Source organism: Budorcas taxicolor, chromosome X, assembly GCF_023091745.1.
Source record: "Budorcas taxicolor isolate Tak-1 chromosome X, Takin1.1, whole genome shotgun sequence".
NCBI classification, from domain to species: domain Eukaryota; kingdom Metazoa; phylum Chordata; class Mammalia; order Artiodactyla; family Bovidae; genus Budorcas; species Budorcas taxicolor.
The window spans coordinates 61,503,970-61,531,287 of NC_068935.1; the positions used below are offsets into that span (position 1 = coordinate 61,503,970).

The 27,318-nt window shown below is 40.8% G+C and overlaps 1 protein-coding gene, 1 long non-coding RNA gene and 1 other non-coding gene across 3 annotated transcripts in view; 1 reads left to right on the plus strand and 2 right to left on the minus strand.

The window, feature by feature from the left end:
• F8 (coagulation factor VIII) overlaps positions 1–27,318 on the plus strand; it is a 141,253-nt gene that overhangs the window by 16,932 nt on the left and 97,003 nt on the right. The window contains exons 4-9 of the mRNA XM_052663089.1: positions 2,835–3,047; positions 10,368–10,436; positions 14,040–14,141; positions 17,582–17,803; positions 19,767–20,025; positions 20,524–20,695. Coding sequence (XP_052519049.1) covers positions 2,835–3,047; positions 10,368–10,436; positions 14,040–14,141; positions 17,582–17,803; positions 19,767–20,025; positions 20,524–20,695 — 1,037 coding nt within the window. The remainder of the gene's footprint in view (positions 1–2,834; positions 3,048–10,367; positions 10,437–14,039; positions 14,142–17,581; positions 17,804–19,766; positions 20,026–20,523; positions 20,696–27,318) is intronic.
• Positions 1–27,318, minus strand: part of LOC128069885 (uncharacterized) — an 83,031-nt gene that overhangs the window by 1,979 nt on the left and 53,734 nt on the right. The gene's annotated exons all lie outside the window — the stretch shown is intronic.
• Positions 11,352–11,477, minus strand: LOC128070672 (small nucleolar RNA SNORA25). The gene has a single exon (XR_008201646.1). It is a non-coding gene; the product is annotated as a small nucleolar RNA SNORA25 (small nucleolar RNA).

Consider the following 27,318-nt stretch of genomic DNA (forward strand, 5'->3'; position numbering starts at 1 on the left):
CAGGAGGAGTACATTTCCCTACCATATTGGTATTGGATATGACCATGTGACTTCTTCTGGCTAATAGAATCTAAAAGCATAAGATGTATGTCAGGACAGCTAATTCCCATGGAATGTCTGTCAAAAGAGCCAGAAGGAGAGTTAAAAGCAGATCCAGGGAAATTTCAAGTTTGGTCTTGAGCTGAAAAGGGAAACCCAGTGCTAGAGAAATTCTTTTAAATTATTTTCTGGACAGGTGGGGTTCTAACACCATCCTAGGCTGTAAGTAAGGCCACACAATGAGGCTATGAAAAACAGCATGGGGGCAGACAAGTTAACAGCTGCTGACCCAAAGCTGCTGAACAGAGATCAGGTGAAGGAAAAAGCAACCGAAGGCACCAGAGAGTGTAGTACAGTAGCCTCTGGAGCACAGCATTTGGCCTGTGGTTGAGTACTCATGCCCAGGGGTCACTGAGTTGGGGTGTCTGAGCAGGTCAGGCTCTGGGGCCCTTGACCATGCCTGGGGCAAGGCTGATACAGCTTCAGGGGGGTGAATAGAGGGCTTTCCAGAACATTCTCGAATGTTCCCAACAGTGTTGTTTGGAATATAACAGAAGATGGCAATTGCACAAAATGCATTCTGCTCAGAGTATTTGCAGGTGGCTGGTATAGAAGCTCAAGTAAGACTCTGAAGACAGAGGTTTCCCAAAGAAAACATACCTGAGTAGACATGGCAACTTTCAAGGCTATGCACAATGCTTTTGCCCAGGCACCGCTTCACTTGGTCTGGAAAAATCACCTTTGTCTTCACCAAAGGACAGACCTTGTTGTGAGCAACCTGAATCGAATCCAAGATCTCAGGTTCCAGCTGTCAACATTCTCCTACTTTGCCAGCCGTCATTCTTTCCCTCCCCACTCCAAGAATTCTTCATTCTCCTTGGGATCCACAGATTCCTAGCCTCCTTGTTTCTATTCTACTCTCTTGGCTAAACTGCTACCCTGGTGAAATCTGTTCTCCATCTCTTCTACTAGCAACCAAGCAAATGGTTATAGTTGAAATAAACCTTGCACCTCGCCTTAAGTGGTGCCTTACCACTGCCCGGCTATCCTCCCAATCCACTCACTGTCCTCATCAAGACAGATGCAGTTTTCACACACTCTTGACCTCTCATTAACCCCTCATCCCTCTCCCAACTTTACTATTAGGTAAAAGGGGATTCTTTTCCTAATCAAATATTTCAAACAAACAAACAAAAAAAGGTACAAGAAATAATAGAGCCAACAAACATGTACCCATTAGCTCACTTTGAAAGTGACAGTCGCTCAGTCATGTCCAACTCTTTGCAACCCCTTGGGCTATAAAGTCCATGAGATTCTCCAGACCAGAATACTGGAGTGAGTAGCCTTTGCCTTCTCCAGGGGAATCTTCCCAACCCAGGGATCGAACCCAGGTCTCCCACATTGCAGGTGGATCCTTTACCAGCTGAGCTACCAGGGAAGCCTGAGAATACTGGAGTGGACAGCCTACCCCTTCTCCAGCGATCTTCCTGACTTAGGAATCAAACCAGGGTTTCCTGCGTTACAGGCAGATTCTTTACCCACTGAGTTCTGAGGGAAGTCCTAGCTCACTTTGGCAAATCTTTTTTGAAAACTTTTTCTTTTGTTTGGCAGTATAACCAATTAACAAACAATGCTGCAATAGTTTCAGGTGGACAGAGAAGGAACTCATCCATACAGATACATGTATCCATGCTCCTCCAAACTGCCCTCCCATCTAGACTGCACTTTGGCAAATCTTAACATTTTGCTGTCTTTGCCTACTTTATTTTAAGAAATTAAACAGAAGACACAGTTGAAGCCCCTTTTTTAACCCCTCCGTGATCCCCTCTCTTCCTATCCAAATGTTTTCACTATTCAGAATTTGCTACCAACCCACAATCACACAGAGACATGATGACACTCTCCATCCCAAAGTGCAGCTCATGTTTTTCTAAATGTCCACCAGGGTCTGCTAAGCACCAATATTGGTCTGCTGTTGCTTCTGGATGAAGCCAATTGTCCCTAATGCCCAGTGGAGGGATACCCATTTATAAGAGAGGCTGCTTTTGTAGTGAGTCAATGCAGGGGTCTCCTGTGCTCTGTTAGAGAGGTCCCTCTATTAGATGTATAGCTATTGTGGGGTAAGATGGAGTATAAATGAAGAACACCCTTAATACCTTGAATGCTCTGGAGTCCTAGAGACCATTATGAATTCAAGAAACCAAGGCGAGTTGTTAGAAAAATAGTTCAATAACAGTGTAAGTATTATGGTCAGTGCCTTTGAATATTTTCTACTTCTGTCTGATGAAATGACCTAGAAGCAATAACACTTCTTTAAGAATGAATACATATAGTGCTTATTGTAGAATAAAGGTATCAGATAATTCAGAGGTCAATTTTAACATCACTAAGGATGGGAGAGCAAGAAAATATCTGTTAAAAAATCTCTGCATCTCACCCTTCCCTGACCCTCACCAGTGCTTACTAAAGTCTGAAACAAAGCACATACCCAATGCATGTCTACTGAATTGAACTGACTTGAATTAGGTAAAAAGATGGAATAATGGAAGCAATATTATTGTTACAATCTGAAGTTCTTACAGAACCACTCAACCACTCATATTTGCCTTAGTGGTCAAGAACTCCTCTGAAATATATAAGGCGGCTTCTCTTCATTTATAGCTGCTGCTGTTTAATATTCCATATTGTTTCAGAAAAGTTGCTTCTTGCATAGAGTCTACTGGTGACAATAAACTTGATGCCTCCTCGAGTGGGCAATGGGCATAAAAGGACAACTTTATCCCTCCTTGATTTAGGTGCTGCATATAAGGATGAAACCAGCCAAAGGGAGAAGGAAGATGACAAAGTCATTCCTGGTAAAAGTCATACCTACGTCTGGCATATCCTGAAAGAAAATGGTCCAACAGCCTCTGACCCACCATGTCTCACCTACTCATATCTTTCTCATGTGGACCTGGTGAAAGACGTGAACTCAGGTCTCATCGGAGCCCTTCTAATTTGTAGGGAAGGTAAGTATAAGAAAAAGTAGGAAGTACAAACATCTGTGTCGATTCATAAAAAATGGTGCTGCACTCTTTAATCTGAAAGAGGTTTCTTTTGCTTTGAATCATGGCCATGGAAAGGAGAATAGTCTCTGAGATAAATAGAACCACATGGTAGGATCTATGCATCCCATGTAGCCACAATGCACTCTAATGGCCAACAAAAGCCAAATTCTGGAATTAGGTATCTCTTCTCTTCCCTGGTGGCTCAGACAGTCAAGAGTCAGGCTGCAATGCTGGAGACCGGATTCGATCCCTGAGTCGGGAAGATCCCCCAGAGAAGGAAATGGCAACCCACTCCAGTATTCTTGCCTGGAGAATTCCATGGACAGAGGAGCCTGGCAGGCTACAGTCCGTGGGGTCGCAAAGAGTCAGACACAACTGAGTGACTTCAATTTCACTTTCTCTTCTTCTGCTTTATGCTTCACATATCCTATGGGCTGTCTCAGTAGTCCTTTATACAAATTTTGCATTAGGTTCCTTGAAACCTCCATGAAGGTAAAATAGTACATCTAAGTGTGTAACTAATGCTCAAAATTCTCCAGGCCAAGCTTCAGTAATACATGAACCATGAACTTCAAGATGTTCAAGCTGGTTTTAGAAAAGGCAGAAGCACCAGAGATCAAATTGCCAACATCTGCTGGATCATCGAGAAAGCAAAAGAGTTCCAGAAAAACATCTATTTCTGCTTTATTGACTATGCCAAAGCCTTTGACTGTGTGGATTACAATAAACTGTGGAAAATTCTGAAAGAGATGGGAATACCAGACCACCTAACCTGCCTCTTGAGAAACTTATATGCAGGTCAGGAAGCAACAGTTAGAACTGGACATGGAACAACAGACTGGTTCCAAATAGGAAAAGGAGTACATCAAGGCTGTATATTGTCACCCTGCTTATTTAACTTCTATGCAGAGTACATCATGAGAAACGCTGGGCTGGAAGAAGCACAAGCTGGAATCAAGACTGCCAGGAGAAATATCAATAACCTCAGATATGCAAATGACACCACCCTTATGGCAGAAAGTGAAGAGGAACTAAAAAGCCTCTTGATGAAAGTGAATGAGGAGAGTGAAAGAGTTGGTTTAAAGCTCAACATTCAGGAAAAGAAGATCATGGTATCTGGTCCCATCACTTCATGGGAAATAGATGGGGAAACAGTGGAAACAGTGTCAGACTTTATTTTGGGGGGCTCCAAAATCACTGAAGATGATGATTGCAGCCATGAAATTAAGACACTCCTTGGAAGGAAAGTTATGACCAACCTAGAGAGCATATTGAAAAGCAGAGACATTACTTTGCCAACAAAGTTCAATCTAGTCAAGGCTATGGTTTTTTTCAGTAGTCATGTATGGATGTGAGAGTTGGACTGTGAAAAAAGCTGAGCACCAAAGAATTGATGCTTTTGAAGTGTGGTGTTGGAGAAGACTCTTGAGAGTCCCTTGGTCTGCAAGGAGACCCAACCAGTCCATTCTGAAGGAGATCAGTCCTGGGTGTTCTTTGGAAGGACTGATGCTGAAGCTGAAACTCCAGTACTTTCGAAGAGTTGACTCATTGGAAAAGACTCTGATGCTGGGAGGGATTGGGGGCAGGAGGAGAAGGGGATGACAGAGGATGAGATGGCTGGATGCCATCACTGACTCGATGGACATGAGTTTGAGTGAACTCTGGGAGTTGGTGATGGACAGGGAGGCCTGGCATGCTGCAATTCATGGGGTCGCAAAGAGTTGGACACGACTGAGTGGCTGAACTGAACTGAATAGTGTATAGACCATTTGGGGAGTTTAGTTTGTCATCTATAACCCCAAAACATAGAAATCTGTGAAAAGCAAGAGTTTATACATGTTTATAAGTTCTTATGTTAAAAATCATAGTCATTTAAATTAAACCTTTTATTTTATTTATATTTTTATAGTCATTTGGAGTTTATTCTTTTTTTTCCTCCTAGGAGCATGGCCCCTGCTTTTATTTTTATTTTTTAAATATAAATTTATTTATTTTAATTGTAGGCTAATTACTTTACAATATTGTATTGGTTTTGCCATACATCAATATGAATCTGCCATGGGTATACATGTGTTCCCCATCCTGAACCCCTCCTCCCACCTCCCTCCCCATAGCATCCCTCTGGGTCATCCCAGTGCACCAGCCCCAAGCATCCTGTATCAATTCTGGTCTCCTCGGTGTGTATGCCCAGCAGTAGGATTGCTGGGTCATAAGGCAGTTCTATTTCCAGTTTTTTAAGGAATCTCCACACTGTTCTCCATAGTGGCTGCACTAGTTTGCATTCCCACCAACAGTGTAAGAGAGTTCCCTTTTCTCCACACCCTCTCCAGCATTTATTGCTTGTAGACTTCTGGATCGCAGCCATTCTGACTGGCGTGAAATGGTACCTCATTGTGGTTTTTATTTGCATTTCTCTGATAACGAGTGATGTTGAGCATCTTTTCGTGTGTTTGTTAGCCATCTGTATGTCTTCTTTGGAGAAATGTCTGTTTAGTTCTTTGGCTCATTTTTTGATTGGGCCATTTATTTTTCTGGAATTGAGCTGCAGGAGTTGCTTGTATATTTTTGAGATTAGTTCTTCGTCAGTTGCTTCATTTGCTATTATTTTCTCCCATTCTGAAGGCTGTCTTTTCACCTTGCTTATAGTTTCCTTTGTTGTGCAGAAACTTTTAATTTTAATTAGGTCCCATTTGTTTATTTTTGCTTTTATTTCCAATATCCTGGGAGGTGGGTCATAGAGGATCCTGCTGTGATTTATGTGGGAGAGTGTTTTGACTATGTTCTCATCTAGAAGTTTTCTATTTTCTGGTCTTAGGTTTAGATCTTTAATCCATTTTGAGTTTGTTTTTGTATATGGTGTTAGAAAGTGTTCTAGTTTTATTATTTTACAAGTGGTTGACCAGTTTTCCCAGCACCACTTGTTAAAGAGATTGTCTTTTCTCCATTGCATATTCTTGCCTCCTCTGTCAAAGATAAGGTGCCATAGGTGCATGGATTTATTCCTGGGCTTTCTATTTTGTTCCATTAACCTATAGTTCTGTCTTTTTGCCAGTACCATACTGTCTTGATGACTGTGGCTTTGTAGTAGAAATGTAATACACCACATTAACAAATTGAAAAATAAAAGCCATATGATTATCTCAAAAGATGCAGAGAAAGCCTTTGACAAAATTCAACATCCATTTATGATTAAAAAAAAACCCTCCAGAAAGCAGGAATAGAAGGAATATACCTTAACATAATAAAAACTATATATGACAAACCCACAGCAAACATTATCCTCAATGGTGAAAAATTGAAAGTATGTCCCCTAATGTCAGGAACAAGAGAAGGGTGCCCACTTTCACCACTACTATCCAACATAGTTTTGGAAGTTTTGGCCACAACAATCAGAGCAGAAAAAGAAATAAAAAGAATCCAAATTGGAAAAGAAGAAGTAAAACTCTCACTGTTTGCAGATTACATGATCCTCTACATAGAAAACACTAAAGGCTCCACCAGAAAATTACTAGAGCTAATCAAAGATTATAGTAAAGTTGCCAGATATAAAATCAACACACAGAAATCCCTTGCATTCCTATACACTATCAATGAGAAAATAGAAAGAGAAATTAAGGAAACAATTCCATTCACCATTGCAATGAAAAGAATAAAATACTTAGGAATATATCTACCTAAAGAAACTAAAGACCTATATATAGAAAACTATAAAACACTGGTGAAAGAAATCAAAGAGGACACTAATAGATGGAGAAATATACCTGTTCATGGATCAGAAGAATCAATATAGTGAAAATGAGTATACTACCCAAAGCAATCTATAGATTCAATGCAATCCCTATCAAGCCACCAACGGTATTTTTCACAGAGCTAGAACAAATAATTTCAGAATTTGTATGGAAATACAAAAAACCTCTAATAGCCAAAGCAATCTTGAGAAAGAAGAATGGAACTGGAGGAATCAATTAAACCCTTTATAAAAAATTTTTTATTGGGAATTCTCTAGCCATCTAGTGGACTCTGTGCTCTTACTGCCAAGGGCCTGGGCTCAATCCCTGGATGGAGAAGTAAGATCCTACAAGCTGCACAGTGTGGACAAAAAAAAAAAAAAAGTTAAAAAAAACTTTATTGAAATGTTTGTGAAAAAACATTTTAAAATTTATTGAAATATAATTTTAAAAATTATTGAATTATAATTAAACAACAACACTATTATAGTTACAAGTGCACAGAGTGAGTGAAGTCACTCAGTCGTGTCTGATTCTTTGCGACCCCATGGACTGTAGCCTACCAGGCTCCTCTGTCCATGGGATTTTACAGGCAAGAGTATTAGAGTGGGTTGCCATTTCCCTCTCCATTGTACAACCTAGTGCCAAATAAATGAACAAATGAAAAGATACTTAACATCTCTAATCATTAAGGAAATGCAAATCAAAACTTTGAGATATTACCTCACACCTATCAGAATGGCTATTATCAAAAAGGCCATAAATAACAAGTGTTGGTGAGGATGTGGAGAAATAGAGACTCTCCTGCTTGTTCTGTGTGTGCTAAGTCACTTCAGTCATGTCCAACTTGTCGTGATCCCATGGACTGTAGCCCCCCAGGCTCCTCTGTCCATGGAATTCTCCAGGCAAGAATACTAGAGTGGGTTGCCATTTCCTTCTCCAGGGGATCATCCTGACCCAGGGATCAAACCCAGGTCTCATGCATTGGCAGGCAGATTCTTTACTATCTGAGCCACCAGGGAAGCCCTTGGGGAAGATTACTCAGCAATCAAAAAGAATGAAATCTTGCCATTTGTGACTACATGGATGGACCAAAGGCATTAACTTAAGTAAGATAAATCAGACAGAGAAAGACAAATACTGTATCATTTCATTTATATATGGAATCTAAAAATCAAAACAAATATAATAACACAGAAACAAAGCTGTAGAAAAAGAGAACAAACAGGTGGTTGCCAGAGGGGAGCGAGGTCGAGGGATGAGTTAAATAGTTGAGGGAGACTGAAAGGTACAGACCTCCAGTTACAAAATAAGTGAGTCACAGGGATGAAATGTACAGCATGGGGAATAGAGTCAATAACAGTGTAATAATCTGTATTGTGATAGATGGCAATTACACTTGCTGTGATCATTTTGGAATGTAAAGAAATACAGAATCACTATGTTGTGCACTTGGATTGTATATGTAATGACATGTGTCCATTATAGTAGTATCATATATCATATAGTATCATATAGCATGATATATATGTCATAGTATATCCTTCCCTCTTCTACCCTCTGGCAAGCACTGTCCTTTAAACTGTCTCCATAGTTTTGGCTTTTCCAGAATGTCAAATAGTATGTAGCCTTTTCATATTGGCCTCTTTCACTTAGTTCTGTGTATTTAAGCTTCCTCCATGTTTTTGATGGCTTGATAGCCTATTTTTTTTTTTTAGGACTGAATAATAGTTTGTTGTCTAGATGGACCAAAGTTTATTTATCCACTCACCTACTGAAAGACATCAATTTCACTGCTTGATAATTCTAAAAATATTGTAAAAAGATTTAAAGTCTTTTCAGAGGGTGGGATGATTTGGGAGAATGGCATTGAAACATGAATACTATCATGTAAGAAACGAATCGCCAGTCTATGTTCGATGCAGGATACAGGATGCTTGGGGCTGGTGCACGGGGATAATCCAGAGAGATGATATGGGGTGGGAGGTGGGAGGAGGGGTTCATATTTGGGAACTCATGTACACTCGTGGCGGATTCATGTCAATGTATGGCAAAACCAATACAGTATTGTAAAGTAAAATAAAGTAAAAATGAAAAAAATTTTTAAGTCTTTTCAGACAGCTTTATCTATATTTTAAATTTGTATGGGTGAGTTACTTTCTTCATCCAGTTTAACTTTTACTTTCTAAGCATCAAGAGTAAAAGAGAGAAAAGAACATTATAAACAAAACTCTTCCTACTCAAAATAAACCTTCACTTCCCAATCAAATGAAAAAAGAAAGAAAGACAGCTAAGACTAAGAAAGACAACTAACAAATTCAACAGTTAAACCATGAAGCAAAGTCATTTGTAACATTGATAACTTTAAATATTGATATACATGGTGTTCACTTTAAGTTTGAGGATAGGTGTTTAACATGGATAATTGTTACTTTGCTCATAACTTTTAATTTACAATTGCAGAAGTTAAAAAAAGAGTTAAAAGCATAATAGAAATCTTCTATCAATTCAGTTCAGTCACTCAGTCATGTCGACTCTTTGCGACCCCATGGACTGCAGCATGCCAGGCCTCTCTGTCCATCACCAACTCCCGATGCTTGCTCAAACTCATGTCCATTGAGTCGGTGATGCCATAAACCATCTCATCCTCTGTTGCCCCCTCCTCCTGCTTTCAGTCTTTCCCAGCATCAGGGTCTTTTTCAATGAGTCAGTGTTTTGCATCAGGTGGCCAAAGTATTGGAGTTTCAGCATCAGTCCTTCCAATGGATATTCTTTGTTCAGGATTGTCTGGTTTCATATCCTTGCAGTCCAAGGGACTCTCAAGAGTTTTCTCCAACACCACAGTTCAAAAGCATCAATTCTTTGGCACTCAGTTTTCTTTCTAGTCCAACTCTCACATCCGTACATGAGTACTGGAAAAACCATAGCTTTGACTAGATGGACCTTTGTTGGCATTTTTTCGTATTTTAATAGAAAATATATTTTAATTTATTATTTACATTATGCACATTTCCATGAGCAATGTGTATGAATTTTGCAGTTTTTCTTTTTATTTTGTATGTTTGTTGTGAATATATACATGTACATGAAATATGATTATATGGACTTGTCATTTGATTATTTTTAATTTCTTTTTTTTAGTAATTATTTTTTGTCATCTTTTATAAAAGTAATGGTGTGCAACAAATTTGAAACTTTTTATCAAGTCCTTTACTGCAGATAATTTTAGGAGCACTGGTATAGATGTGACACCAAGGAAATTATGCTATGGTTAAGTTAATAAGGGAATGACAAAAGATGAGAGTGGCATCACTGACTCAATGAACATGAGTTTCAGTAAACTCCAGGAGTTGGTGATGGACAGGGAGGCCTGGCGGGCTGCAGTCCATGGGGTTGCAAAGAGTCCGACACAACTGAGTGACTGAACTGAACTGAACTGAAGTTAATAAGAGATCAAGAGACAAAGCAGTTGATGAAGTCATGTGTCCTCCTAGTGTCATTTTCCTGTAATAGGATTTTCTATAGAAGATAAATGCTTTCATTTCTTTTTCAGGGACTCTGATCAAAGAAAGGACACAGACCTTGCACAAATTCGTACTACTGTTTGCTGTATTTGATGAAGGTTAGTGACCTGCAATCTGAATTTTGGTCTGCTGAAAGAAATGAAATAGACTAATGTAACGTGGTACTTGAGCATGAGGGCTGTGAATGGAATGATGTAGATAGGGATGAAAATGAAAGCCAAGAACAAAATGCCCGTGGACTCCCATGGGCAGCTATGAAGTAAGAAGAGAGAGGAGCTGGGTAACAGATGGCCTTGTCTCTCATTAAATCTGTCAACAAAGAGTTTTCACTTTCCTTTTTTGCTCTCTCAGAAGCAAAGGAAAGCTTAATGATTTGATCAAGGCGGGAGAGGTACAAGCTTGGGTTCTAGAGCACATGCTCTTCCCACAGTCCCAGGGCAAGGCTACTTTATGCGGAAGCCGGTGTGGAAGCAGGTGGGTGGAAGTGGGTGGAGTTCTCCACACAGGAGCACTTGCTGATCCAGTGGGTGAGCCACATCTCTGCTCTGGGCGCCCAGTGCCTTCTTGCTATGAGTGACCTGCGCACCTTCTCCTCCCAGCTGAGTTGAGGTGCAGCAGTTTTGCACGAGGAACTCTGGTCTGAAGGACAGGAAAGGGGCAAGGCCTCTATCCCCCACAATATCTCTTGTATGTAATTTTTTTGTTTGTTTTCTTGTTAGCTTTAGTTAAACTTCATGTGTGCTAAGTCGCTTCAGTCATGTCTGACTCTTGGCAACCCCATGGATTGTAGCCCACCAGGCTCCTCTGTCCGTGGGATTCTCCAGGCAAGAATACTGGAGTAGGTTGCCTTTTCCTCCTCCAGGGGATCTTCCCAACCCAGGGATCAAATCCATCTCCTGCTTTGGCAGGCAGGTTCTTTCCTGCAGAGCCACCAGGGAAGCCCTTGGTGAAACTTGGGGTGCATTTATTTACTTTCCCACATATCACCAATCATGGACATGAGTGGCTGAGGCATCTGTCTCTACTCAGGAAAACAGCACAATTGAGTGGCTATCACATCTTATGGAGAATTTCAGTCTTTGGTCACAGTATTTAAGAGCTCCTGGTTTTGGTCCAACAAGCCCTTTTGGAAGTGACCTATTGCTTTATTTTCTCAATGCCTCCTCTTTAAAAGAAATTTTTTACTGCAAATCATATATATTTCAGGTGTATTAAATGATTTTAGATAAACATAGAGAAATTATTACTACAGTCAAATTAACCTGTCTGCCCGCATAGTTATCATTTTTGTGTGAAATCTATTCCCTGAGCTTATTTCTGGTGTTCAATGTAGTTTGCTCATCGTGCTGTACATTAGATCCCCAGAACTTGTTTGTCTTAAAAGTGAAAGGTTGTCCCATTGGACCAACATCTCCCCATTTCCTGAGACCCTTGCAGTCACCCTTCTCTTCTGTGTTTCTGTGAGTATGCTTTTTCTTATCTTCATCTCTTACTATTTAAGTAACTTTAGCAAGTTACTTAACCCCTCTGTGTCTCAGTTTCCTCCATTTTAAAGTTGAAATAATATCTACTTTTTCATAGGATGGTTGTGAGGATTGACTGATTTCAATTCAGTAATGCAGGACCTTGCTTCCCTGATAGCTCATCAGTTGATAAAGAATCTGCCTGCAATGTGGGCAACCCAGGTTTGATCCCTGGGTTGGGAAGATCCCCTGGAGAAGGGAAAGGCTACCCACTCCAGTATTCTGGCCTGGAGAATTCCATGGACGAGTCCATGGGGTCACAAAGAGTTGGACACGACTGAGTGACACTTTTCTGAGGACACACTCTCACTTCACTTTCACTTTTCAGGACATAAGGTGGTGTTAGTACTTCTGCTTTCTTCTCCTCCTGATAGAATCGTTCTATCATCACCTTCTCTCTACTCCGGATCTTCCTACACTGCCATCTTCCGAACTGAGACCCCTATCACCTCTCCCCCAACTAGTCTCCTTGTCTTTTTGTGCCCCCAACACTTCGTAGCAGCCAAAGGGAGCTTACTGAAATGTTAATCTGATCATGTCATGCCAGTCTTTAAAATCCTTCAGTTTCACAAGGCAAAATGGAAACTTCTTTATACAATAATACGTGACCTCGTCCCCGACAACCTGTCTAGCTTTGTTTTGCTCCTCTTGCTGTCTCACCATTCACACTGCAACCACACTGAAGACATTTTGTGTTACACCCACACATGCTATGCTTTTTATAGCATCCAGGCCTTTACTCATGCCATTTCCTTGGCCTGGAAAACGTGTCTCCAGCTTCATGTCAAGTAAGTTTCCACTCCTTCTAGTCTCCGTTAGATGCTTCTTTATGTATTTCCACAGCACTTGAGCTTCCTCCTTATCACACTAAACCATACTGATCTTCTTTACCCTCCTGTTCCTTTCTCTTCAAGCAGAGTGAAGTGCCTTCTCCTCTCTGGTCCCATAATACTCTGTTCTTATCTCTTTTACTTCACTCTTCATTCTTTGTAATAATGGTCCACATCTCTATTTGAGCTACATTTTAAGCACCTTGAAGGCAGAGGCTGTGTCTACTTCTTTGTCATCAGTGCTAGTGCTCAGTGTGCTGTGCTATGCTCAGTCGCTCAGTCATGTCTGACTCTGTGTGACCCCATGGACTGTTGCCCACTAGTCTCAGTCCATGGGATTCTCCAGGCAAGAGTACTGGAGTGGGTTGCATTTCCTCCTCCAGGGGATCTTCCCAACTCAGGGATTGAACCCATGTCTCTTGCATCTCCTGCATTGTCAAGGGGATTCTTTACCACTGAGCCACCTGGGAAGCCCTAATGCTCAGTAGTGCTCAGTAAACATGTTTGACTGAATGAACATATGAGTGGATGACTGGATAAATGAACTTATGAGAGTTCACCAAAGGTTCGGTGCTTCAGAAAGTTTCAGTCTTTTGTACAGAAGGGCAACCTCAGTTCAGTTTAGTCACTCAATCTGTGCAACTCTGTGATCCCATGGACTGCAGCACGCCAGGGCTCCCTGTCTATCACCAACCTCCTGAATTTACTCAAATTCATGTCCATTGAGTCAGTGATGCCATCCAATCATCTCATCCTCTGTTGTCCCCTTCTCCTCCTGCCTTCAATCTTTCCCATTATCAGGGTCTTTTCTAATGAATCAGTTATTGAGGGCAACCTCAAGGGAGTGCTAATAATAATATTTCTGCTTCTTTCACTTTTATCAATTTCAGTGACAAGGTTGGGAAGGTTTCTTGTCCATGGGCTTTCATTATTACAGACTGGATGAAGCAAGTAGGACAGGGACAGGTACTGGCAGCCTTTTCTTAGGAGGATTTTCATGTTCTCCCTCTAACATAAGTCAACCAGTGAATAGAGGTCATCATGATACAAACTAACCAATATTCTCCCTTCTCCTAGTGATCATTTGTCATTATTCCCTTCTACCTACTGTCATGGATAAATATAAAGAGACAGCATCAGTCTGAGCAATAAGGGTCTGCCTTTTGGTAGTTGTCTTCTCCCTTTTGCCTGCCGACTTTGAGGGCAAGTCATCTCTGCTGACAAAAAAGATGTGCGCCTCATTTGCCTGATGGGAGAGAGAGAAGGGGAAAGAGAGGGTCGGGGAAAGGGAGGGTCAGTCATGAGACAGACACTTAGCTGGCCCTCTGTTTGTGTCCTCTCTCAACAGGGAAAAGTTGGCACTCGGGAAAAAATGAGTCCTTGACACATGTTATGGATTCTGCCTCTGTACTGCACACCATCAATGGCTATATAAACAGGTCTCTGCCAGGTATGTACAACCTGCTCAAGAATCCTCAGGATCTTCTGCATTCACCACCAGAGCTCTCTTCTCCAGTTGTCCTCAGATATCTGAATTCTGGCCTCTGGGGGATCTTATGGTACGGTGACCAGTCCTTCTTGCAGTCATCAAAAAATTAAGGACTGCCAGTGTATACAGTGTATACAAACATGAGTTTGGGTAAACTTGGGAGTTGGGGATGGACAGGGAGGCCTGGCGTGCTGTGGTTCGTGGATTCGCAAAGAGTCGGCCATGACTGAGTGACTGAACTGAACTGAAGTGTATACAGTGGCTCAGACGATAAAGTGCCTACCCCCAATTCAGGAGACCCAGGTTCGATCCCTGGGTTGGGAAGATCACTTGAAGAAAGCAATGGCCACCCACTCCAGTACTCTTGCCTAGAAAACCCCATGGATGGAGGAGCCTGGTGAGCTACAGTCCACAGGGTCACAAAGACTCAGACATGGCTGAGTGACTTCACTTTCTCTCTTTTCTTTTCTTAGTGTATACAGAGCTTACTGATTTCTCTTTTCCTTTCTAAGTGGGCATCCAATGATGAACAGATACTTGAAGGAAAGCCTGAAACACAAAGACAATATGCAAGATAAGCAAAGTAAATTAGATAACGCATGAACCCATGGAGATGCTGGGAGAGAGGTGCTTGGAGAGAGCGTGGAAGCTCTGAGCCCTTCCCCAAGCCTTGCCCTGTATGTCACTTCCCTCTGGATGTTCCTGAGTTACATCCTGGTATAATAAACAGATCCTCTAGTAAGTTTACAAAAGTAATAATAGGATTATATGAAAAAGAAACAATAAATAATAAGAAAGTGAAGTCACTCAGTCGTGTCTGACTCTTTGCGACCCCATGGACTGTAGCCTACCAGACTCCTCTGTCCATGGGATTTTCCAGGCAAGAATACTGGAGTGGGTTGCCATTTCCTTTTCCAACATGCTTACAAAATTAGGAATATAATTCTTAAAATACAAACTTAATTGAAAGAAGGGTTTTGTTGTTGTTCAGTCACTAAGTCATGTCAGACTCCTTGTGACCCCATGAACTGCAGCATACCAGACTTCCCTGTCCTTCAGTGTCTCCTGGAGTTTACTCAAACTCATGTCCATCAAATCAGTGATGGTATCTAACCATCTCATCCTGTGACCCCCTTCTTCTCCTGCCCTCAGTCTTTCCCAGTATTAGGGTCTTTTCCAATGAGTCAGCTCTTCCTATCAGTTGGCCAAAGTATTGGAACTTCAGCATCAGTCCTACCAAAGAATATTCAAGGTTGATTTCCTTTAGGATGGACTGGTTAGATCTTGCTGTCCAAGGGACTTTCAAGAGTCTTTTCCAGCACTGCAATTTGAAAGCATGAATTCTTCAGGGCTCAGCCTTCTTTATGGTCCAACTCTCACATCCATACACGTCTTCTGGAAAAACCATAGCTTTGACTAAATAGACCTTTGTTGGCAAAGTGATGTCTCTGCATCCTAATACACTGTCTAGGTTTTTCATAGCTCTTTTTCCAAGGAGCAAGCATCTGTTAATTTCATGGCTGCAGTCACCATCTGCAGTGATTTTGGAGCCCAAGAAAATAAAATCTTTCCCTGTTTCCATTTTCTTCCCATCTATTTGCCATGAAGTGATGGGACTGGATTCCATGATCTTAGTTTGTGTAAAATACTCTGGACGGTGCTTGATGTTATGCAGTGAACTCGCTCATTCGTGTCCAACTCTTTGTGACCCTGTGGACTTTAGCCCGCCAGGCTCCTCTGTCCATGGGATTCTCCAGGCAAGAATACTGGAGTGGGTTGCCATTTCCTTCTCCAGATGTTATGCAAGTGCTCAGTAAATATTGCAGTTATTAATGATATTCAACAATTCTGTAATTAATATGCAAGACTTCAGGTTTCGAAAAGAAATTAACTTTCAAAACATAGAAGTCCCTTCTCTCATATATCACATTAATTGCCTCTCTGTGCATAAGTTTCCTCTCCTTTAAGGAAGGGATGACAATTATAGTTTCTTCATTCATAATATAGGGTTGAAAGTGAAGTCGCTCAATTGTGTCTGACTCTTTGCGACCCCGTGGGCTGTAGCCTACCACGCTCCTCCATCCATGGGATGTTCCAGGCAAGAGTACTGGAGTGGGTTGCCATTTCCTTCTCCAGAGGATCTTCCCGAACCAGGGATAGAACCCGGGTCTCCCACATTGTAGGCAGATGCTTTACTGTCTGAGCTACCAGGGAAATATTGGGAGTTCAAACTTGTAAAATATCCTGAACAGTGCTTGATGTTATACAAGTGCTCAGTAAATATTACAGTTATTAATGATATTGCCATAATTGGTGTTAGATTGGATGTGAGAAGTGAGAGTAGGGACAAGAATAACTGTCACTTGCAGAATTGAATCCAGGCTTATATTAATACCATTCACTGAAATAAGGAACTCTGGAAGAAGATGAGGTGGTAAAGACAAAAAATCTGTTTTTGTACCTGTGTGTTTCCTGAAGTATCCAGGTGAAGATATTAAAAGGTGATTGTGCAAGTCTGGAGTTCTGGGAGAACAGGGGAGTTATCAGCATAAGAATGATCATTAATCCTGTGAGAATGAATGATATTATTCAGGGAGAAAATTTGTTTAACAAAAGAATAATTAGGCTAGGGATGAGCCCTAAGGTCATCTACCATTTAATGGATGGGTAAAGAGGAGCAGTCACAGAGTGAAACAGAAGAAGGAGCAGTCTAAGCCTTAGGGATGGTTTTGAACTGTGGTGTTGGAGAAGACTCTTGAGACTCCCTTGGGCTGCAAGGAGATCCAATCAGTCCATCCTAAAGGAGATCAGTCCTGGGTGTTCATTGGAAGGACTGATGTTGAAGCTGAAACTCCAATACTTTGGCCACCTAATGCGAAGAGCTGACTCATTTGAAAAGACCCTGATGCTGGGAAAGATTGAAGGCGGGAGGAGAAGGGGACGACAGAAGATGAGTTGGTTGGATGGCATCACCAACTCAATGGACATGAGTTTGGGTAAACTCCAGGAGTTGGTGATGGACAGGGAGGTTTGGCATGCTGTGGTTCATAGGGTTGCAAAGAGTAGGGCACAACTGAGCAACTGAACTGAACTGAAGCCTTAGGGAAACAGAAGTCTGTTGGCACAGAGGCCAGGGGAAAACAGAATTTCAAGAAGGAATGAATGGTTAACAGATGCAGATGAAGACTGAAATCGATCCATTGGATTCAGAAGCACAACAGTCATCGATGACTTCAGCAAGAGCTGTTAGTTTGAGACTACCCCCATGTCCTTGGAAAGTTGGGTTTCAAGTCAAGATAATAAAAATTTGTACACAGAGTTTGTTCATCCTTTCCTAGAAAGTGTTTTCCATTTCAGATTCTCTGCTTCTTGGCTCTAGTTATGTTTTTCCTACTTTCCAGGTCTGATTGGATGTCATAAGAAATCAGTCTATTGGCATGTGATTGGAATGGGCACCACCCCGGAAGTGCACTCAATTTTCCTTGAAGGCCACACATTTCTCGTGAGGAACCATCGCCAGGCTTCCTTGGAGATCTCACCAATAACTTTCCTTACCGCTCAGACAGTCCTGATGGACTGTGGCCAGTTTCTACTGTTTTGTCGTATCTCTTCCCACCAACATGGTAATGTCTGTGGATCTGAAAAACGAGTATTAGAAATATCCAGCTCTTCTTTTAAATATTTCACCTTGAATATAAGAGGGGTTGATTATTAGTAAATAGGACAAGGGAGTTTACCTGTGATCAAGGGAAGGGAAATGGTTTAGTGAAGAATGAGGTGGAGAATGTGAGGAGGAGAGTATATCATTGTTTTCCCAACATTAAGTAGGCTTTAGTACTATGGAGAGAGCGATTTGGGGTCATGGCATCTAGGATGTAATCCTAAGGGCTCCAGGATGTCAATAATGATGCCCCAATATATAGCAAATACCAAAGGATATTGTGGTGCTCCGTATGAGACACCAGACAACTGGTATAGAAGGAGGCACACTGTAGATACTCGGTCAGAGATGAGAGACATCAGGAGAAATAACATGGGAGTGGAAGTTGGTAAACACATGTGAAGCACCATGTGAAGCTTTCAAGGATGACTTGACTTTGCAAAGGGTCAAAGATCCTATCTAAGGAAGTTGGGACGATGGTACCTACGGTTACAAATTATTGTTAATGTGAGTGAGCTTATTTGTAGCTATAGCTTATGAAAACTCATGTTACATGATCAGCTCATCCCCATTTTTCTTCTTGTACATTTACTCTGCTAACTCTTAATCTTGAATCAGTCTAACAACTCTCTTTGTCTCCTCCTCTGTTGTGGTCATTGAGAGCTGTTGGAAAGAAATGTTGGGGAGGCCTGATCTTTCATGATGAACAGCACTTGTTATTCCTGTCAATCTAGTATTAACCCTCCCTTCAGGTTCCTTGGTTGCCCTGAAAAAGAGATTTGATCTTGTACTTTTTTCCACTTATTTTCTGTGAGTGACTTTGTTTCTAGTCCTCTGTAGTGATGAAACATAGGAACCTCTTTTCCTGATATGTTACATAATAATTATGGGATGTTTGACAAGACAAAATGTGTCATACCGGACAAGTAACAGGAAGTCAGTCCCATAGGCACACAGGAAAAGGTCATTTACTTGTATACAGGCTGCTCATGACCTAGTTTGAAGCCTGATTCTGTTTAAGAAGAGTTTGTTTTATGTTCTGTTTCTTTTTCTTATTCTTTTGACCCTTCTTTATGCTGATTTTAATCCTTGTTTTTCAGAAAAATGTTTTGTCTTTTTGGAACTCATACAAAATCCTTCATTTTTAGATCTAGACTGAATTGTGTTTAAGGCCACATGAACCCACACTAGGTGCTTGCTGCTCCTGAAATCTGCCTTGTTCCACATCACCCAGTAAATAGGTCTCCTTTCTTAGAATTTTTCTTCAAAGTTGCCCTGTGGCATTAGATAGGGGAGGGATTATTATTATTTATATTTTATAAAGCATGCAAATGAGATTAAGATTGTTGAATAGACTTGCTCTAAGGCTTTCAATTAGCCACAGTCAGACGTGCTCTTAAAATATATAATGTATTTCCTTAATTCTAAGCTGAACCTTTTCATGTTTTTATTAACTTTGGATATGTCTTAAAATTTATATCTATACTATGATTTTTCTTGACAAGCTACTAAATCTATAGTTTATATCATAATTCAGTGGACTATGTATAAAAATTATTAGGTAACTGTAGGGGTGGGGAGTTAGTCTGACCTAAGTTTCCAAAAGCTGAAAATATGCAATTCCTCGGGCCTTCTCGTTTACAGTTTGAGAGTTGGGAAGTGATAGGCTCAGAGCCAGTTCCGTAAGGGAAAGAAAAACAAATGAGGAAATCTTGAAACAGGAGTCAAAGATTGGAGGAGAGTCAGGCAGAAGGTAAATGGTGAGTACAAAGACCACAGGAAGAAACCTGAAAGTACCAGCTATAGGGAAGGTGATACATATAGGAAGTTAGAACCCTTAGGAGAAGGCATAAGAGAAAACAAAGTCAGAAGAGTTGAGGCCAGAAAACCTCATTGAACCTCACATTGGTTTTGTCTGACTTCAGATGGTATGGAAGCTTATGTCAAAGTAGATAGTTGCCCAGAGGAACCCCGACTATGGATGAAAAATAACCAAGAAGAAGATTATGATGATGGTTTGGATGACTCTGACATGGATGTGGTCAGGTTTGATGGTGACAGTGTGCCTCCCTTTATCCAAATGCGCTCAGTTGCAAAGAAGCATCCTAAAACCTGGGTCCACTACATTGCTGCTGAAGAGGATGACTGGGACTATGCCCCCTCGGTCCTCACCTCCAATGACAGGTAAGGACCTTTTGACTCTTGGTGTTATCTCTTCCCCGTAATCCAAAAGTTCTTCTCAGTTTCTCAAAACAGCAAACCCTTAAGCCATGTGTAGGTTTAGGTACAGGCAAGTGTGAAGTCACTCAGTTGTGTCCGACTCTTTGAGAACCTATGGACTGTAGCCTACCAGGCTCCTCTGTTCATGGGATTTTTCAGGCAAGAGTACTGTAGTGGGTTGCCATTTCCTTCTCCAGGGGATCTTCCTGACCCAGGGATGGAACCCAGGTCTCCCGCATTGTAGGCAGATGTTTTACCTTCTGAGCCACAGGGAAAGTCCTCTCTCTGGCTCAGCGGACCAAGAGCATTAACATATTTCAGAAATTCCCACCAGGGATACCTAGATTTTTCTCACCCTTCCTTGATGAAATCATATCAGCTGTTTTAAAGTTGGATTTTAGCAACTTGTCCTTTACCTGGCATGCTTCATTCCAATGTCTTATCTTTTTGTGTCTCATACAGAAGTTATAAAAGTCTGTATCTGAACCACGGTCCTCAGCGGATTGGTAGGAAGTACAGAAAAGTACGATTTATAGCTTACACAGATGGAACATTTAAGACTCGTGAAGCTATTCAGCATGAATCAGGGATCCTGGGGCCTTTACTTTATGGAGAAGTTGGAGACACACTTTTGGTAAGTTGAAGAAAAGATATAAGCTTGGGTAAGAAGACAAAGGCTGGAAAGTTGTGAGTTTTTTGCAACTTCCTGTTTCAGCCTCATGTCCAAAGGGCATCATCTTTTAAAATGTATAAATATTACACAAATAAATGTAAATTATAAATTTGTTTTAAAATATTCATACATAGGAAACAAAATTAACGCCACCCATTAAACCTGCCACTCTGTTGAAATACTCATTGCTTAAATTTTCATACATATCCTCCTACAACTTTTTCCACTAGTTATATAGTACAGGAATCAGCAGATTAAGAGCTGTAAGCCAAATTTGTCTCATAGTCTACTTTTGGAGAACCTGTGAACGTAGAAGGATTTTACATTTTTGAGAGCTGTAAGGAAAAGAATGGGGCTTTCCAGGTGGTGCTAGTGGTAAAGAATCCGCCTGCCAATGCAGGAGACATAAGAGATGTGGGTTTGATCCCTGGTGGGAAGATCCCCTGGAGAAGGAAATGGAAACCCACTCTAGTATTCTTGCCTGGAGAATCCCCATGGACAGAGGAGCCTGGCGGGCTCCAGTCCCTGGGGTTGCACAGAGTCAGACATGACTAAAGTAACTCAGCAAGGAAAAAAATACCAAGGATATGTAAGAGAGAGTAGATATAGCCCACAAAGCCTAGAGCACTTAATATCTACCCATCCCTTTCCAGAAAAGATTTCATGACCCTTGATGGAAGATATTAGTAACACTTATGCTGCAGAGAACAATGGTTTAAAAAAAGCAGGTATATTTTTTCACAATCAGTTTACAGATAGATGGTCATGTCAATGAGGGGAAAAAAACGCACAACCTAAAAAGTGGAGAGTTACATTTTATTAAGTCACCATTCTTAGAATTTGGGCTGGGGAGACAGCATCGCAAATAACTTTCAGAGAATTCTTCTGAGGAGGGGAGCCATGATATATAGGAATCTTTGCAACAAAGACTTCCCTGGTGGCTCAGACGGTAAAGCGTCTGTCTACGATGCAGGAGACCTGTGTTCAATTCCTGGGAGGGGAAGATCCCTTGGAGAAGGAAATGGCAACCCACCCCAGTACTCTCGCCTGGAAAATCCCATGGACGGAGGAGCCTGGTGGGCTACAGTCCATGGGGTTGTAAAGAGTCGGACATGACTGAGCAACTTCCCTTTCTTTCTTTTTTCTTTCTTTGCAGCAAGAGGCAGGTAGTCAGACTGTCAAAAGATTTATTGCTAATTAAAGAAAACTAGATATGTCAAGTCGAGGAATTTAGGGCTTTTTTGTGCATGTGACGATCCCAGAGTGTGCTCAGTGAAATCATTCCTTTGATCTGCACCTCAGGTATCGGGCCAGGATCCTGTGTTTTCACATCCTGAGTTTCCTCAAGCTGCACCATTTGGGGTGGCTTCAGTTTGCTGACCACTAGATGGCAGGCATTCCTTGTTTCCGGCCTAAGTACCCCAAGGGCTCACTGTCGAGGGTGACTGCAACATCCGTTGATTATTGATATGGCAGGCAGCATTCCTTTTTTTTTTTTTTCTTTTTTTAAATTATGAAAGTATGATAACGCATTTACAGGAGACGTGGGAAATACACATACTTCTTCTATATATTGCAATTATTTTTTAAGTAGGTAAATGAAGATTTTAGTTGGAGTTTCAATACCAAACTCTCAAAAATTAATAGAATGAATATACAGAGAAGGAGAAGCATATAGTAGACCTGAAAGGCACTGTGAACCAATTCAACATAATTGAAGTTTATACAATTTTTCACACAACAGTAGCCTAAAAATTCTATTCAAGTCCCTATAGACTATAAACTAGGAGATCCTGGAAGATATCTAGGGACATAAAGCAAGGTGTAAAAATTTCATGGTCTAAAGGTACTGAAATTATACAGAGTCTGTTCTCTTATCACTGTGAAATTGTGTTAAACTAGGAGATCCTGGAAGATATCTAGGGACATAAAGCAAGGTGTAAAAATTTCATGGTCTAAAGGTACTGAAATTATACAGAGTCTGTTCTCTTATCACTGTGAAATTGTGTTAGAAATGGCCATCTTTTGCTTCAGTTCAGTTCAGTTCAGTTGCTCAGTCGTGTCCGACTCTTTGCGACCCCATGAATCGCAGCACACCAAGCCTCCCTGTCCGTCACCAACTCCCGGAGTTCACTCAGACTCACGTCCATTGAGTCAGTGATGCCATCCAGCCATCTCATCCTCTGTCATCCCCTTCTCCTCCTGCCCCCAACCCCTCCCAGCATCAGAGTATTTTCCAATGAGTCAACTCTTCACATAAGGTGGCCAAAGTACTAGAGTTTCAACTTTAGCATCATTCCTTCCAAAGAAATCCCAGGGCTGATCTCCTTTAGAATGGACCGGTTGGATCTCCTTGCAGTCCAAGGGACGCTCAAGAGTCTTCTCCAACACCACACTTCAAAAGCATCAATTCTTCAGCGCTCAGCTTTCTACACAGTCCAACTCTCACATTCGTACATGACCACAGGAAAGACCATAGCCTTGACTAGACAGACCTTTGTTGGCAAAGTAATGTCTCTGCTTTTCAATATGCTATCTAGGTTGGTCATAACTTTTCTTCCAAGGAGTAAGTGTCTTTTAATTTCATGGCTGCAGTCATAATCTGCAGTGATTTTGGAGCCCCCCAAAATAAAGTCTGACACTGTTTCCACTGTTTCCCCATCTATTTCCCATGAAGTGATGGGACCAGATGCCATGATCTTCATTTTCTGAATGTTGAGCTTTAAACTACCGTTTCACTCTCCTCTTTCACTTTCATCAAGAGGCTTTTTAGTTCCTCTTCACTTTCTGCCATAAGGGTGGTGTCATCTGCATATCTGAGGTTATTGATATTTCTCCCGGCAATCTTGATTCCAGCTTGTGCTTCTTCCAGCCCAGCATTTCTCATGATGTTAAGTAAGCAGGGTGACAGTATACAGCCTTGACATACTCCTTTTCCTATTTGGAACCAGTCTGTTGTTCCATGTCCAGTTCTAATTGTTGCTTCCTGACCTGCATACAAATTTCTCAAGAGACAGGTCAGGTGGTCTGGTGTTCCCATCTCTTTCAGAATTTTCCACAGTTTATTGTGATCCACACAGTCAAAGGCTTTGGCATAGTCAATAAAGCAGAAATAGATGTTTTTCTGGAACTCTCTTGCTTTCTCCATGATCCAGCAGATGTTGGCAATTTGATCTCTGGTTCCTCTGCCTTTTCTAAAGCCAGCTTGAATATCTGGAAGTTCACGATTCACGTATTGCTGAAGCCTGGCTTGGAGAATTTTGAGCATTACTTTACTAGCGTGTGAGATGAGTGCAATTGTGTGGTAGTTTGAGCATTCTCTGGCATTGCCTTTCTTTATGATTAGAATGAAAACTGACCTTTTCCAGTCCTGTGGCCACTGCTGAGTTTTCCAAATTTGCTTATATATTTGTAAAAGGCTTTATGTATTACAGATATTAGCACATTATTATTTTTCTTTCATGTATTTTTCTCAGTCTGTCACTTATACTTTAACTCCTTTATGATGCCTTTTTCCCCATAAAGATTTTCAGTTTTAATATAGTCAAGATCTTTGTATCAGTCTTTACATTTATATGTTTCTGAATATTTTCCATTTATGTTTTCTTCCTAGGAGCATCTTTACCACCCCTAAGAAATGATAAAAATAGTCTATTATATTTTATTCTTTTTGTGTTTACAGTTTTATTTTTATAATAAGCATTCTAATTGCTCTGGAAGTTACTTTTGGGTATGGAGCATAGTGTCAAACAGGGATTTCCACAAGTGACAGCCATTTGGCCCAATCAACCTTTCTATAATGGAAAAATGCCTTTTTTAAATTATGTGCATGCACGCTTAGTGGTGTCTGATTCTTTGCGAGCCCATGCACTGTAGCCCACCAGGCTCTTCAGTCCATGGGATTTCCCAGGCAAGAATACTGGAGTGGGTAGCCATTGCCTTCTCTAGGGGAGCTTCCTCACCCAGGGATCAAACCCAGGTCTCCTGCATTGCAGGCAAATTCTTTACCACTGAGCCACCTGGTAAGATCTTTTTATTATTTACTAAAATGCTGAAATCCTATCTCTTTAACTGATCTGTTACTAAATGACTGTTTTAATGACTACAGTCTTGTAATATGTTTTGATATTTGTAGGGCATGTCTTTCTTCATTGCCCTTCTTTAAATTTTTAGTTAGCTATTATTGTACATTTTTGTTTTTGAGTTTTATTTACCTGTTTTTAATTAGTAGAAGTAACTCAAAAGGCAAAGAAGTGTATGCAAAACAAAAGGAAACTTTCTTTCCTCCCAGACTTCTAGTACCCTAGTCTGAGCTGCAATTATTGCTGTCAGTTTTTCATATTCCCTTTCAGGAATAATATAAGTTATACAAAGACATACATAAACTATATATACTACATTCCATGGGGTTGCAAAGAATCTGAAACAACTGAGCAACTAACACTATACCAATACATGTGCATCTATTTCACACAAAAACTAACATTATGTAGATTGTTCTGTGTGAGTGTGTTCAGTCCCTTATTTCTGTTTGACTCTTTTTGACTACATGGACTGTAGCCCACTAGGCTCCTCTGTCCGTGGAATTTTCCAGGCAAGAACGCTGGAGTGGCTTGCCATTTCCTCCTCCAGGGGATGCTTCCAACCAAGGGATTGAACCCATGTCACCTGTGGCTCCTGAATTGGCAGGTGGATTCTTTAATACTGAGCCACCTGGGAAGTCCCTGAAAATTGTTCTGTACCTTGATTTAAAATTGTTAACAATATATCTTGGGTATCATTTCATATCAAGATATATAGGTCTACCTGAGTTCAGTTCACTTGCTTAATTGTGTTAGACTGCAACCCCATGGACTGCAGCATGTCAGGCTTCCCTGTCCATCACCAACTCCCAGAGCTTGCTTAAACTCATGTCCATTGAGTCGGTGATACCATCCAACCATCTCATTCTGTTGTCCCCTTCTCCTCCTGCCTTCAATCTTTCTCAACATCAGAGTCTTTTCCAATGAGTCAGTTATTTGCCTCAGGTGACCAGAGTATTGGAGCTTCAGCTTTAGCATCAGTCCTTCCAGTAGATATTCAGGATTGATTTCCTTTAGGATTGACTGGTTTGATCTCCTTGGAGGAACTCTCAAGAGTCTTCTCCAATACTATAGTTCAAAAGCATCAATTCTTTGGCACTCAGCTTTCTTTATGGTCCAACTCTCACATGCATACATGACTACTGGAAAAACCATAGCTTTGTCTAGATGGACCTTTGTTGGCAAAGTAATGTCTCTGCTTTTTAATATGCTGTCTAGGTTTGTTGTAGCTTTTCTTCCAAGAAGCAAGCATCTTTTAATTTCATGGCTACAGTCACCATCTGCAGTGATTCTGGAGCCCAAGAAAATAAAATCTGTCACTGTTTCCATTGTTTCCCATCTATTTGTCATGAAGTGATGGGACCAGATGCATGATCTTAGTTTTTTGAATGTTGAGTTTTAAGCCAGCTTTTTTCACTCTCTTCTTTCACTCTCATCAAGAGTCTTTTTAGTTCCTCTTCACTTTCTGCTGTGAGGGTGGTTTCATCTGCATATCTGAGGTTATTGATATTTCTCCTGGCAATCTTGATTCCAGCTTGTGTTTCATCCAACCCAGCATTTCACGTTGGTGAACCTTATTCTTTCATTTCTCTGTGTTGTGAACTTACATATGCTAAATCCTATGAGGCTTTTCTGTTAATGTGAAAATTGGAGGATTATTTTTTACATTGTATACAGAAATTATCAAATTTATTCAGAAGTAGCTAGAATAGTAAAATGAACTTCCTTGAGTCCATCACTCAGCTTCACCATTTATCAACAAATGGCTAATTTCATTTTATCTATAAACCAACTAGGTCTAACAGACATCTATGGATCAGGCCACCCAACTCCAATAGAATACATATTCTTCTCAAATGCACACAAAACATTTCCAGGATAGACTGTATATACATTAGACCATGAAACAAGTCCCAAAATTTTGAAGAAAACTAAAGTCCAAAATTCCTTGTGAATATAAGTGCAAAAATCCTCCACAACACATTATTAAACCAAATCTACCAATACTTTTAAAATATCATACACCATAATCAAGTGAGATTTATCTCAGTAATGTAGGGATGATTAAAATATGCAAATTAGTACAGCTTAACATATTAATGAACAAAGGACAAAAATCATGTGATCAGGTAATAGGTGAAGAAAAAGGGCTTGGCAAAATCCATTACCCATTCATGATAGACAAAACTGTCAGTAAACTAGCAACACAATGCAAGATCCTTAACTTAATAACATTTAAGAAAAATGTATAATGTGGTGAAAGACTAAATGTTTTCCCTTTGAAATTAGGAACAAGTTAAGATGTCCACTCTTGCTATATTTATTTAACACTGTTGTCATTGTTCAGTTGCTCAGTCATGTCTGACTCTTTGTGACCCCATGGACTATAGCCAGAGGCTCCTCTGTCCATGGAATTTCCCAGGCAAGAATACTGGAGTGGGTTGCCATTTCCTTTTCCAGGAGATCTTCCTGACCCAGGGATTAAACCCATGTCTCCTGTGT